This window comes from Spinacia oleracea, chromosome 6, assembly GCF_020520425.1.
Source record: "Spinacia oleracea cultivar Varoflay chromosome 6, BTI_SOV_V1, whole genome shotgun sequence".
Classification (NCBI taxonomy): Eukaryota; Viridiplantae; Streptophyta; class Magnoliopsida; order Caryophyllales; family Amaranthaceae; genus Spinacia; species Spinacia oleracea.
This window is the reverse complement of record NC_079492.1, coordinates 52,735,444-52,750,216: the sequence shown is the minus strand read 5'-3', so window position 1 is coordinate 52,750,216 and position 14,773 is coordinate 52,735,444. Positions and strand designations below refer to the sequence as shown.

Here is a 14,773-nt window from a genome sequence, read left to right as displayed (position 1 = left end):
TTCCCGTTTCAACATCGTTTCGTCAATGTATTACAGAGTATTGTCATAGCCATTTCTTTAACTACGAAATACTTTTGGGTGCAAATAAAGAAACGCGGTTTTGCCGTTTCGCAAACAATATTGAGAGGTGTTTTTGTGCAATAAGGTGCGTGCCTCCAACTAATTCCTCGTTTAGACTAAATCCCATTATTAAGGAGTGAAAGTGAACATGTCATGATCATTTAGTCTAGATTCATTTTCTTCCTTTGTCAATGGACATTATTGCTAATATAATACTAGTTAATACTAATAATAATCTCACTGTATATAATAAAAACACTATGTGGGAGATAAATGCTATATTGATCACAAGTTTCAGATTGATTTTTTATCAAAAAAACAAATTAAAACTTCCAGTGACGAACAATGGGTTTGTTGGCTTTCTTCACTGTGGCTTTGATGCCAGTGTTGATGACGTTGTTGTTAACAATAATTGGTCTGTTTCTTGCCATGGATCACATTAATCTACTTGATCCAATTGCAAGGAATCGCATAAATAATGTAAGTATCCACTTTTCATTAATTGAAACTTTACCTCTTAATTTATAATTTCGTTTTTACCCCGTGGACCCTACTAGTCATATGTTATCATTTATGCCTTGTCTTTTCAGAAAACGAGTAAAAAAAACTACTGTAATATCTTAATTTTAAAATGAGAAACCGTAATATGGTAGTATTTCCGACATAAAAACATACAAAGTAATTTATAGTGAATAACAATAAAAATTCCATATATGTAGCAATCAGTAAAATGGTGTATTTTTAAGGTACTTAATTATTACCAAAAAAAACCTTTAAATTATATTAGAAATCATAATCAAACAAGCCATGAAGAGAATGGGAAGTCACCTTGTGATTTCGAGATAAGAAGTACTCCCTCCGTTTCTTAATGTTCTTCCCGGTTGGAATCGGGGAGGGAATTAATAAAAATTGAATCTTTGTATGATTGAGTGTAAGAGTAATGGTTGGGTGTAAGAGATTCTTTTTTTTTTGGAATAAATGAAAGACAAAGAAAATAATAGAGAAATAACGGAAAGAGATATATTTTATTAAAATAATCATAAATTAAGGTGGGTGAATGAATTGGAGGCTTTGAATGAATTAAATAATGTGGGTGGGGAAATCAATGAGAATAATTGTGTAGGTGGATTGAATAAATGTAGGATATGATAGGAAATCAAATTGTATGGATTCCAATTGGGAAGAACATTTACTAACGCCGAAATTAGAAACGGGAAGAACATTTAGGAACGGATGGAGTACTTACCAGCAATGGCGGGCTTACATGGACCTAAAGGGGTCCGTTGGGACCCATTATCAAATACTTCACCAAGTTCTGCAACTCAGCTGGAAAAAATAATAAAATATTTAGATTTGTGCCCATTATTTTTTATTGTAAAGAATAGTCAACACTGTTGAGGCTGGCGTAGCGGCTAACGGTGATGTATGGCAAAAAAACATAACATCCACTAAATGACAAAATAAGGAAGCGTGTTAGGAGGAAAAGACAAAAAAAAAAAAAAAAGGTTAAACGTACCATTTCGTTAAAAAAATTATCATTTCGTTAAAAAGAGTTCATTTCTTCAAAAAAAGAGTATCATTTCATTTAAAAAAAACACAATTTCTTCAAAAAAAAATATCATTGTTCCATTATTCGTCGTTTACCTCTTTTGTCTTTTTATGGTGTTATGCATTTGCTAACACATCACAGTTAGCCGCAAAGACTTCCTCCAATACTGTTAGTCTAATAATATAAAATAGTATATGAAAATCTTAGACCTGATCATATGGCGGGCCGGGCCGAGCCAAGATTCACGCCAAAAATTTGTGCCCAAACTCGCTATTTCGGGCCTAAAATACTGGGCTTTTCAGGCCATTTCGGACTGGGTCAAATTAATAACAAAAAAGCGTAGTTTTATGTTGCCCAAACCCGTTAAAAAATTCAAACTTTCGGGTCGGGCCGTACCAGGCACGAAAAACGGGCCGAACATTTCTGTATAAACCCGCAAAAAATCGAGCTGGGTCAGGTCGGCTCATGTTGATCAGGTCTAGAAAATATCAGATTTTGTTGGTGTGTCAGGAAAATGGAGTAAAACAGAACTAGATGATTCTTTCTTTTCTCTTTCTTTTAACTGTAAATTAATTGTTATAACTCTCTACTAGAAATGAGAAGGTTAAAAGTATTATTGACCTTTACTCTTTTTTTTGGGGGGGGGGGTGTGGGGGAGTAAATTCAAACATGCATTAAAACGAAAAAAAAACAATATCGCTCATTACTATCAGCCTACAGCTGACTCATGGGAGATGCAACCAACACTATCAGAACAACATAAGTAACAAAACTCAACTCTACTAACAGACTTAACTAAACATGACATAGAACTACCACACAGACTACTACGAGTATGCAACAAAGTATGGGGCTTCTTCAACTGACGACGAACCAAATTAGTTGTAGGGCCAACAAGGTTTCTCATTATTCCTACTTTGAACCTGCAATCACCATCAAGACGAGAATGACATGAGTATTTGTCCATTTATTCCAATCGCACTCTTCTAGTTCCCTTTCCACGAATCTGAGCTATGCCTTTTCGTCCTCCTGTGAGAGAAGATACCATGCGATCATGCTTGTTGTTGAAAGACGACCTGAATATACACCTAACTTGACAGTGGTTGTCTTTGATCGTGCCATAAAAAATGATCGAAGAGTCACTCTGATCTTCCCTCTCCTTGGGTTCAGGCAACGCAATCTCCATCTCCAACTTATCATCCTTATCTTGATCCTCGGACTTTTCATATTGAACGGTATCCCCCATGGTTGACAAATTTTGTTCCTGATTTTCATTTGGCCTCTCATGTTGCTTCCTTGAACTAGGAATAACTCTAACAGTTATAAGAGACTGAAACTTAGGGTTGTAATTTTTCACCAAATTCCCTTGCTTTAGCTAAACATAATCCTTTTGTGAAATAGTAAGATAGGAGCTCGACCTTCTTCGGCTAACAAACCGATATTTGGGCTTTGTCATATTTGGTCTTTCAAATTTGTTGACACTTGTACAATCTTTCATCATCTCATTTCTATCTATTTTCATATATTCACTCATTTGATTGTCTTCAACAATACTTGCACAATTCTGCAACTGCCCTTCCTCCATATCTGAAATTTGTACTTTTACATCTTCATCCTTAACTACTCATAATCATCCTTCTTTTCACTCTCATATTTTATAGACCCCTTCTGTGGATTCTGACCATACCCACTCTTGCAAGTCTCAACCTCGCTTCTCTTTGCCTTTTTGTGAGTGTGGGATAAACCAAGTCCCAAACCCAATGGGACATACTCATGATCAAGGTCAGTAGCTTTTCTCCTTTTCACCATGAGAGAACTCTTAATTTTCTCAAGCTTTCTAGCTACTTCACGATTAGATGGGTCAACTTCAGAGGCAAATAACAAATCAAAATAAGCAAAATCTCTCCTACCCAGTTCTTCAGGCGCCATGGCTCTCCTGTATAAAGCTTTAACATTGTTCGGATGAAACCCCAATATTGTTGTTCAAATAATATCCACTTGCGCATACTCATTTTTTCTACTAAAACAAACAAGTGAATTTAGCAGGATGCAAATAGAAATATTACAAAAAGTGTTTATATGATCCTCAAACCAACGAAGGATGATCCCTGCATATCAAAACAACGAAGGATGATCCCTGCATATCCATACTTCTCCAAAGCATCAGAAATAAGACCCTTTTTAAAAAATAAGTTCCCTTCTTCTTTCACCTCCAGTGCAAAATCTAGAACCCCTCTTGAATTTTTTGAGTTAGCAAGAAGTGCAATCAAAAGTTCATATTCTTCTGTTATATTATCCCCTTCCCTTAATAGCTTATTTATCTCCTCCCTAAATCTCTTATGGACATCCACAGAGCACATCATAAAGAAACTAATATTTGCTAAAAGCGACACAAATTACCAAGACACATAAATTCAATCAACCACTAGAATCTAGAAAATCTATAAGATAGAAGGCTATGGTAGCACCAAACTCATTCTTTACACCTTAAGAAGAGGAAGACCAACTAACATTCAAGCACAACAAAAATGATGAAACCCACAAAACAAACAGATTTGGAACTCGAAACAAATATTATTACAAAGCTAAATCACCCAGCCGGAGAGCGGAATAAGATGAGCAAGTTCACCTCCGTCTCCGGCGAGACCGAACAGAAGAATGGAGGAAGCGCTAAAACCAAGAATGTTTTGGAAGGGAAGGGTCTAGAGAGAGAAAGACTACTCTTCTTTCATTTGCAACACAATTCTTATAAAGAAAATAGTTAATATTGCCCTTAATGACAATGATTATCGGAAATTTGACCCGCTATTTCCCCTTAATTCTATCGACCCTTACTTTCTTTCTTTTGCAACATAATTCTATTACGGTGTACTACTTTTTGTGAAAATTATTAGGATTAAGTGTATACGGGTGAACCGTGCACATAAGAGTATTTTTATTCCCATTGATGATCATTCTCACATTTTTCTCCTTATATCTAAAATGTGAGAGGGTGCATATTATACGTACTATTATTTTTTAGGTTTAAATTCGATTCTACATTTGATCTTTCCGTTTCCAAGGCTTTTACCTAATAATTTTACAGGTCGGATTTAATGCATGTGGGATCTTGTTTACTCATTTGAAACCGCGTAACATAAGCACTAAAGAGTATAGGTTTTTGGACCCCATTCAAAAATTTCTGGATCCACCCTTGCTTACCAGCTTCACCATCTTCTTGCACTTGGGCTTGGGAGTAAGGAATTTCCCTACCTTCCGCCCAATACTAAAGCGTTTGGCCTTTATTTTTCCTTGGAAAAAACAAGATTTTAACATTCACTGTAAATGATTCGACACATATTTTCTCTATATTTTTTTTCCTTTGAAAATGTTTTTCTTGACTTAATATATAACAATTTATTTTTTTTTACTTTCTATTAATTTCTTATATAGTACATTATGTTTAGATATATGTGATTTAACTCCAATAAGTGAAACACTTACTTTAAATGGTAGCTCTTAATTTAATAAATGCAACACTTCTACTTTTGACAAGTTTCTCCAATATTTTATTCTTTCTCTCTCTTTCTCTCTCCTTCCTTGAGAACGGAGAGGCAAGTAGGGGCGGCCGCCCCCCAACATTTTAAAGAAAAATTAACAAAGAGATAAGTAGTACATAGTAATAAATACATAAATATATCACTAAATGTTCTTTGCCTCAATGGTTATTGTTATTTTCGCAAGTGTGAAAGTTTGGAATATGTTACAAGGTATTCTACCATATACCTATATTTTAGCTTCATTTTTTCCCCTCACCCCTCACCGTACAATTCTTGGCTCGGCCATTGATTACAAGGGTACTATGGTAATTTTGCATCACATAAAATCGCCATTATTCCCATACAAAAGTCATTTTTCATAATTTTTATATCATTGTTCTTATTTTGTACCATTATTTCATTTTACATACCATTTTTGTTACATGATATGTATTTGGCAATACATAATCGTTATGGATTTTTATTTCCTCCTCCTTCCACTTACCCCACTTCCTACTGATCTTTTTATTTTCTCTCTCCTCCTCCTACTTACTCTACTACTCCATCCGTCTCCTTTTGTTCTTTACGTTTGATCTTTCGCACGTTTATTAACGACTAATTAATGTGCATTGAGATTTGATAATTCAGTAGGAACACTTGATAAGAGGGGGGGAATTGTTTCTTGGGAACTTGGGTAAGTTTCTTACGAAATTTAAACAATAAAGAGACTGATCGAGAACAATAAGCGGAGAAAGATATAAAACGGAGGAACCTTCTTGATCCTAATCAAGAAGAACCTCACTACTCTTTTGTATTAATGTAATAACTCTATTACAAATACACTCTTTAACTCGAGTTCCTCTCGAACACGAGTTCCCCGCAACAATCCCCTTTGACTACTGTGCTACTCTTTCTCTCTCTGACTTAACTCTAAGTCGCTCCTTTTCTCTTTGACTTAACTCTAAGTCGCTCTTTCTCTCTTTGACTTAACTCTAAGTCACTCAAGGATCACTCAACCCTTAAACCCAAAATACAATTTGATATAAAACTCTAGTATGTAATAAAGCTTATAGTAATAAGGAACTCAAGGAACACTCTATTTTGCAAACTGATTCTTTTAAAACGTTTACACTCTTTAAGATAGATTTTGTTCAAATCAGTTGTGTTTTGAAAAGCCAAAACTCTTATCCTTTTATAGGAGAGTTTTACCTAAGGTTGGGTACCCATGTTCTCCTCAACTACCCACTAACTGTTACTGCTCAGTAACATGGGCATAGTTGGAGAGAAACAGGGAAGACCAAATCAAAACACTAAATGCACGTTTAAACAGAAATACGTGGGAGAGTTTTAAGGATCATGGAAAATCTTTTGCTTGAGAAACAAGGAGAATGAAAACAGAATCCTATGTTTACATTTATTAATTAAATTCATTTTATTTATTAACAAAGATTTTCCAACTTAAAACTCTTTTATAATTACAGTTAATATATTTCAATTTAAAACGTACCAAAATACTTAGGTTCCTTTTGTTCCAAATTACGTATAAACAATATTAAATACTTACATAAATCCTAAACATAAACTCATATGTTGTAGTCTTCATGTTGCACCTTTAGAAGCTTCACTCGAAGTTTTCCCAATTTGTTCCTTCTCTGGAACATCGAGGATCCACATAATATATGAGGATCTCGCCTTAGGAACTCGCCTAAGGATCTCGCCTTTGTAAAATTGCTTAATGATTATATCTTCAATGTAGTGTCTGACATGGATCAATTACTTGCTTATATTCCACGTTGCTTAGTTTATCCAACTCAGGATCTCCTTAACTTAGAATTATCCCTCTAAGGATCTCAGAACCTATTATGCAACATAACTTAACCAATTGTCAGGAGTTTGCTTTGTCATCATCAAAACTTTAGGGTCAACAATATTCCCCTTTTTGGTGATGACAACAAAAGCAAACTTTCACTAAATGTAACAATAATCAATTATCATAAATATAAAACAATAAATTAAATAAAGTATTTTTATGAAAATTAATCTAAACTTCCTAAATGAAATTAAGGAAAATTGAAATTAATTTTAATAAACGAAAATAAAATAAAAAACCAGAAATAAAATTTTATAAACTTACATCGAGAAGAGAGTAGTGAGACAGACTCAAGTGATCAATTTAAGTTAAGTTTGCATTCATTTCCCCCTGTTGGCATTAACAAAAAGGAGAAAAATACAGTACTAATATATACCGATTATAGCGCCCTCCAATCAACGGTTGGCAAACTAAGTTAGCCTCAAAGTTAAGTTCCAACGTACTAAATTCGAATATAAAACATAATAATTAACAAGCCAAGTTTTTTGAGATACGATCTTTTAGGAGTTCCACAGAAATAAAAGAATAAAAATCGTTATGTTTCCCAACAGAGGGTTACATACCAAAAAGAATATAAAAAATAAAATAAAAAGTTCCAAAAAAAATCAAAAGCGTAATGTAACACAAATGGATAGGATCAGGAAAGATGGCTTGGGTACGTAGCAAGTTTAGGTTGTTCCACTAGTAGAAAAAACCCCTGTTGCAGCCCCCTTGTTGCAGCGTACAAGTATAAATACGCTTCAACAACCAGTCGGTCAACGCGGGTCAAACCCTTTAAAGGGTTATCGCAGCGTACATTTTAGTTGTTCGCAACAAATGCGTTTGTTGCAGCGTACAAAATAAAAGCCCGCAGCAACAACCCGTAGTTATTGCAGCGTACATGTTAATGCCCGCTGCAACAAGTCCGCGTTTCAAATTAAAATTTTTACTTTCCTAGTTGCAACGTACAAACCGCGCTCAATCTCTGTTCCTTCTCTGCTATAGCTCCAAGCCTTTTCCCTTAAACAAATATCCAAGGTCGCCGTCGAACTCAGCTCGCGTCGCCGTCGAACCCAAGAGTTGCTCAGCCCTGCGTCGCTGTCTTGGTTCCGTTGGTTGCTCATCTCCCCGTCGCGTCGTGGTTCAGCCCTGCGTCGCTGTCTTGGTTCCGTGGTTCCGTGGTTCAGCCCTGCGTCGCTGTCTTGGTTCCGTGGTTCAGCATCTCCCCGTCGCGTCGTGGTTCCGGTGGTTGCTCGGCGTCGTGGTTCCGGTGGTATGGTGTGTTCAATTTTTATTTTCGTTTTTTATTTTCGTTTTCAGATTAGGGTTCAATTTTAGTTTTTGATTTTCGTTTTGATTATTGTTTTTGATTTTCGTTTTTGATTTTCGTTTTGATTTTCGTTTTGATTTTCGTTTTTGATTTTCGTTTGTTCAACTTTTATTTTTATTTTGATTTTGTTGGCTGTTGGCTGTTCCGGTGTGTTCCTGTAGTTACTGGAAAAGACAATGGTTTGCTATCCAGGCAATTAGAAACTAAGCTAAAGTTCATGATATAGTTTCAACTAGCCCTTGTTGGGAAATTATGTATTGTACTTTGGTGTTTATCGCTGCGGTGGTGGGGATTCAGCGACAAGCGATATGGCGAGGAACCTTAAAACTGTTTCGTGTTGTCTTTTCTGTGACATTTATACGTAATGGTGCATATTGTAATGAACGAACATCCCTTTATCCCCAACTGGTATTTAGAAACTGATGCTTGAAGGTTTACTTTGATGGAAGAGTTGCTACTAGTGTGCACTGTGCAGGATGATTTTGCTAGAAACAAAGCACAAGCCAGTATGTCCTTTATTCATAGAGTATACATAATGTAGAAATTGTGTTAATAGTGTCTTTTGTCTTATGATAGCTGTTATGAGATTTACGCTTCCCGTTTTCCTTATTTTTGCTTGTCCTATGAATTGTGATTGTCACCTTGGTATCTAGCATCTGTCTGTAAGCTGCTTTAAGCATGGGTCTGTTTTTTCATTAGTGAATCATATGTTTCGATTGTTTATTGTTTCTTGCTGAGTGTATACTGTAGGTCTGTAGCAGAAGCAGCATTATACTGCTTGCACTTGCAACACTATATTCTCTTTAACTTCTTGGTTTGTATTTTTTTTCCTATAATCTTCTTGTTAATTGCTGGTAGCCTGGTACCATGAAATTCACTTTTTCTCAAGTTCTTGCATCTTTTCTCAACAACCTCTTTTAATTCTGTGTATTTTATTCTCAATTGTCAACTGTAATTGAAGCTTATGCTGCATACAACAGTGTTTAATGGTCAGCATCTTGATACTTTCCTTTTTCTATCTTGCCCGTTTTAAGCTGGCTATATTCTTTTGAAACCAACTTGATCTTCTGATCGCTTTCTAACCATTTCAGGTATCTGTCATCCAACCTGTTTCTGGATGTGGACTTGCTATACTTTCCATTTTCTCCCATTTTTACTTGAAGGAGCTTATGAATGTTGTAGATTGGCTGGGAATCGCATTGGCTGGCATTGGTACAATAGGTAATGTAAGTCTTTAGAAGCTGTCTTTTCTGAACTTTATTTATTTCCTAATTGGAATTTTCATTAAAAAACGAACAGGTTATGTGGAGTTGCGACTGTCTTTTTGGAGGAGTAATGATCCTATATGAAGGTTTTAAGTAGTACACAATGCATATTGATCTCTGTTAAGTATAATGATGTACTCTTATTGTACAAAATAAAGAACCTCTTACTTAGTTGAAAGTTGTAGCTAGGGGAAGGTGAAATAATTAAACCTTTTGCCTAGGCATATCAATCTGCTATCAGCTTCCAATTAAGATTGGACACATTTAGATTGCATCGAATAGTTGACATAAGAATGCTAAGGCCCCATTTGGTATCACTGTATTGGTTTAATTAATTGGTAGTTGTTTGATAGGTTTTAATTAATTGGTAGTTGTTTGATAGGTTTCTAAAATCTTAGAGACAAAAGAAAAAAACAAACTGCTCATTTCCTGCCAGAACTTTCATTCGTGCTTCAATCATTGCAAAAATACACATATTTGTTTTGCTTGATACTTTGATGTAATACACAAATTCGTTATAGGTCATATTAAGGCTAAAATAAAGCATTTTCCCTCCAAACTTTAAACTTATTACATGTTTAATATGCTTAGTTTTAAGTTTCTAAGACTTATTCTAACTACTTATACACATTTAAGGCTTGTTTGGTCGTTATAGGATATATTTAGGCTAAAATGACATTTTCGCTCCAAACTATGAACTAAAGAACCTAAGGACTCATTTTAAACTTACTAATTGTTTTATATGCTTAGTTTTGACTTTCTAGAACTCATTCCAATCCATTTATGCATATTTAAGGCTCATTGTGTCGTTATAGGTCATATTTAGGCTAAAGTGCCATTTTCGCTCCCAACTTTGAACTTAAGAACCTAAGGACTCATTTTTAAATTATTATATGATAAATATGCTTAGTTTTAAGTTTCTAAGACTTATTCCAATCTATTTATGCACATTTAATGCTTGTTTTATCGTTATAGGTCATATTTAGGATAAAATAAGGCATTTTCGATCCCAACTTTAAAATAAAGAACCTAAGGACTTATTTTAAACTTATTACATGTTTAATATGCTTAGTTTTAAGTTTCTAAGACTTATTCTAACTACTTATACACATTTAAGGCTTGTTTGGTCGTTATAGGATATATTTAGGCTAAAATGACATTTTCGCTCCAAACTATGAACTAAAGAACCTAAGGACTCATTTTAAACTTACTAATTGTTTTATATGCTTAGTTTTGACTTTCTAGAACTCATTCCAATCCATTTATGCATATTTAAGGCTCATTGTGTCGTTATAGGTCATATTTAGGCTAAAGTGCCATTTTCCCTCCCAACTTTGAACTTAAGAACCTAAGGACTCATTTTTAAATTATTATATGATAAATATGCTTAGTTTTAAGTTTCTAAGACTTATTCCAATTTATTTATGCACATTTAATGCTTGTTTTATCGTTATAGGTCATATTTAGGATAAAATAAGGCATTTTCGATCCCAACTTTAAAATAAAGAACCTAAGGACTTATTTTAAACTTATTACATGTTTAATATGCTTAGTTTTAAGTTTCTAAGACTTATTCTAACTACTTATACACATTTAAGGCTTGTTTGGTCGTTATAGGACATATTTAGGCTAAAATGACATTTTCGCTCCCAACTATGAACCAAAGAACCTAAGGATTCATTTTAAACTTACTAAATGTTTTATATGCTTATTTTTAACTTTCTAGGACTCATTCCAATCCATTTATGCACATTTAAGGCACATTGTGTCGTTTTAGGTCATATTTAGGCTAAAATGACATTTTCGCTCCCAACTTTGAACTTAAGAACCTAAGGACTCATTTTTAAATTATTATATGATAAATATGCTTAGTTTTAAGTTTCTAAGACTTATTCCAATCTATTTATGCACATTTAATGCTTGTTTTATCGTTATAGGTCATATTTAGGATAAAATAAGGCATTTTCGATCCCAACTTTAAAATAAAGAACCTAAGGACTTATTTTAAACTTATTACATGTTTAATATGCTTAGTTTTAAGTTTCTAAGACTTATTCTAACTACTTATACACATTTAAGGCTTGTTTGGTCGTTATAGGACATATTTAGGCTAAAATGACATTTTCGCTCCCAACTTTGAACTAAAGAACCTAAGGACTCATTTTAGACTATTAGGACATTGTCATTAGTTTCTTGAATGTTAAAATGTGATATTTAATTTGTATTTAATCTAATGTTTAATTTAAATTTCTGTTTTTGTAAAGGTCTACACTCCGAGGATTGCGCCTTATGCGAGGAATTTGATGTGGTTCGTGAGCAATGGGCTAAGTTTTTTACCAACAAGTATTTATTATTGGCTTTAGCGCGCTTGATCGAGTTGGTTTAGTTGTTATAGAATAAATTTTATATTAAAATGTATGTTTATGTTGAAATTGGAACATATATTTAAATGTAATATGTGCACTTTGGTTTTGGGATATATAGTATACAAAACTCCAGTTGTTGTTTTTATATTTGTTATACAGGTTGCGTTATTCTATTATTGTTTTGACAGGTTTCTATATTTGGTGCAAGGCACTCTAGGTATCCCTAAACAAAATTAGAATTTTCCCGCCAAAAGTGCTTTTTTGCAGCGTACATATATGTTGTACGCTGCAACAAGGGAAAAAATTTTCGCAAAAATTCAGACTTGTTGCAGCGTACAAATAAATGTACGCTGCAAAAAGTTGAGTCTGTTGCAGCGGGCTTTTATATGTACGCTGCAACAAGTCCAAAATTTTGCCAATTTTTTGGCACTTGTTGCAGCGTACATCTAAAAGCCCGCTGCAACAAATCACTTTTTGCAGCGAACTTGTACGCTGCAACAAGTTCAGACTTGTTGCAGGCCCCCCAGTTGCAGCATACGATGTACGCTGCAACAGGGGTCTAAAAGCCCGCTGCAATAAGGGTTTTTTCTACTAGTGTTCCTTTTTCAACTGCATATAGATCCATATCCTTTCTCAATTTCTATTGCTTTTTTGCATTCTTCCACTTTCTCATCATCATTCTCATTATCATAAGATATATCAACAAACAACAGAGAACTGTTCACCTTAGAAACCACTTTGTTAACCCTTTCATACTTTTATATATATATATATATATATATATATATATATATATATATATATATATATATATATATATATATATATATATATATATATATATATATATATATATTTAATCATCGGCTTCCCTTATACATCATAGCCCAATATTTATGTCACACCAATCTGATTAATTCCAAATACCTTAACCAAATTTGTATCCCTGACCGAAGGAACCCGGTTGTTGTACTTTCCCCCTGAGAACGAGCTCCCCTTCTTTCGGGTTTTGGAACATCTCACCACCCGACCGTTGTTCTTTTCGTGGGTTGGTGGTGCTTCTCCTCATTCCTCTCGGCGAACATAACTGAAACAAAGGGATGATTTTGTGTTTGGGTTCGTTGGGTCGGGGCGGAATGGGACGAGGAGTGGTGGTGGCTGGGCGGAAGCGGTCGGTTTTTGAACGTGGTGGGGCAGTTTTCGGTTAGGTTCAACGACAGCGGCGAGGGAGGTCGGGTTGTGGGTCACCGTCGAGGAAGGTCGAAGCGGGGAGGGCAATGTATTTCGCGCCTGGGCTCGACGCATGCGGCTGGGCTCGGTCGGTGGCCAGGTCGAGTCCAGTCGCTTGAGCCGAGCTTGCCGGTGGTCGTGGCCTGATGTGTCCGGCCGCCGGTGGTGATGGTTAGGGTTTTGATTTGGGGGTGTTTTTTATTTTTAGGGTTTGAAATTGGGGGTTTTTTATTTTTAGGGTTCTTGTGTTTGAATTGGTGAAATTTGAATTTGTGGTGGTCTTGGGTATGAGAGATCCATAAGTGTGGTCCATTAGCTTTTAATTTTGGAAAATATAAAATTTGATGGAAATAAAAAAAGGTTTATAGATATATTTATAAAGGAAAAAATAAAAAATAATTTGTGGAAAAATAAAGTAAATAAAAGGAAAAAAAATGTAACAAAAAAAATATATCTATGATCCTCCTATTTTAGTGAAACTATTTGAATCACGTATCTCATATTACTGACTAATTAAATACATATTTTAATTCTAAATTTTTTGTTGTTCCTTAACAATGGTAAACTTTAGTTATGCTTTACGCACATGTATTTATAATGGTATATAGTAGTTATGCATAAATCTATAAAAGTAATACCTTGTGAGGAACTTTCCTGCTTACTTACCTTATCTTGATCATCCCGAGGTCCAATCTCATTTTCCCGTGCTTCTCTCTACTTACTTACTTTGCAAGTTCCTTGCAAAAAAAATCATTAGTTGTACCAAACAGTATATTATCAACGTAAATTTGTATAACTAGTGAGTCAGATCTTTTTGATTTTAAAAATAGAATTTTATCAGTTCTTCCTCGTTTAAAATCATTTTGTAAAAGAAACTTGGATAATTTCTCGTACCACGATCTAGGAGCCTGCTTTAACCCATAAAGAGCTTTGTCAAGCTTATAGATGTGGTTCGGAAATTCGGGATTCTCAAAACCTGGGGGTTGTTCCACATAGACGTCTTCTTCAAGAAAATCATTTAAGAAAACACATTTAACGTTCATCTTACACAACTTAAATCCCATAAAGTGTTAGGTTATGATACATATGACATTTACATAAATCATGCGGAAACAACCATTAACCCAGGAATCATATTATTTACACATAATCATATAGCATAATTAGATGCATACTCTTTGTTGCGTGCCCTCCCTAGCTGCGCCCGAACCGAACAAGAACAAGTCTTTTAGGACTCCAAATGTCGTCCCTCCGTAGATAGTCCACAGCACGTCCGGATCCGCCTTAAGATTGACCAACTAGAATCGCCCTTAAGGTACTAGAAAATTCGGCACTTTTATGAGCAAGATGTGTTTTAATTTTCTCTCAAAAAACTCACTTTTGAATACTTTGAAACTTGTATATAAATTATGACCCCTAGGCCTTTATTTATAGAGTTATGGAAAAGGAATCGTAATCCTAGTAGGATGCGAATTAATTGGAATTAGAATCCTACATGAATTCTATTTAATTAATTTATCCAATTAGGAATAGACATTTAATCATACACTGACTCTTGCAGATTCAGGAATCACGCATGAGCACAAACTCACACACACACGGCAGC

At 34.7% G+C, this 14,773-nt stretch overlaps 1 protein-coding gene across 3 annotated transcripts; it reads left to right on the top strand.

Annotated features, from left to right (window-relative positions):
• Window positions 1–334: 334 nt before the first annotated feature.
• On the top strand, window positions 335–12,389 carry LOC130464188 (probable magnesium transporter NIPA9). Of its 3 annotated transcripts, none has more exons than XM_056833647.1 (3): window positions 335–540; window positions 9,398–9,527; window positions 11,836–12,389. In XM_056833647.1, the coding sequence occupies exons 1-3, from the start codon at window positions 406–408 to the stop codon at window positions 11,955–11,957; spliced, it is 387 nt and encodes a 128-aa protein (XP_056689625.1). In that variant the 5' UTR covers window positions 335–405; the 3' UTR covers window positions 11,958–12,389. The 3 variants fall into 3 exon arrangements, with proteins under 3 accessions (XP_056689625.1, XP_056689626.1, XP_056689627.1); XM_056833648.1 differs by having other exon boundaries at window positions 9,398–9,532; XM_056833649.1 differs by lacking the exon at window positions 11,836–12,389 and adding an exon at window positions 9,606–10,076.
• The last annotated feature ends 2,384 nt before the right edge of the window (window positions 12,390–14,773 follow it).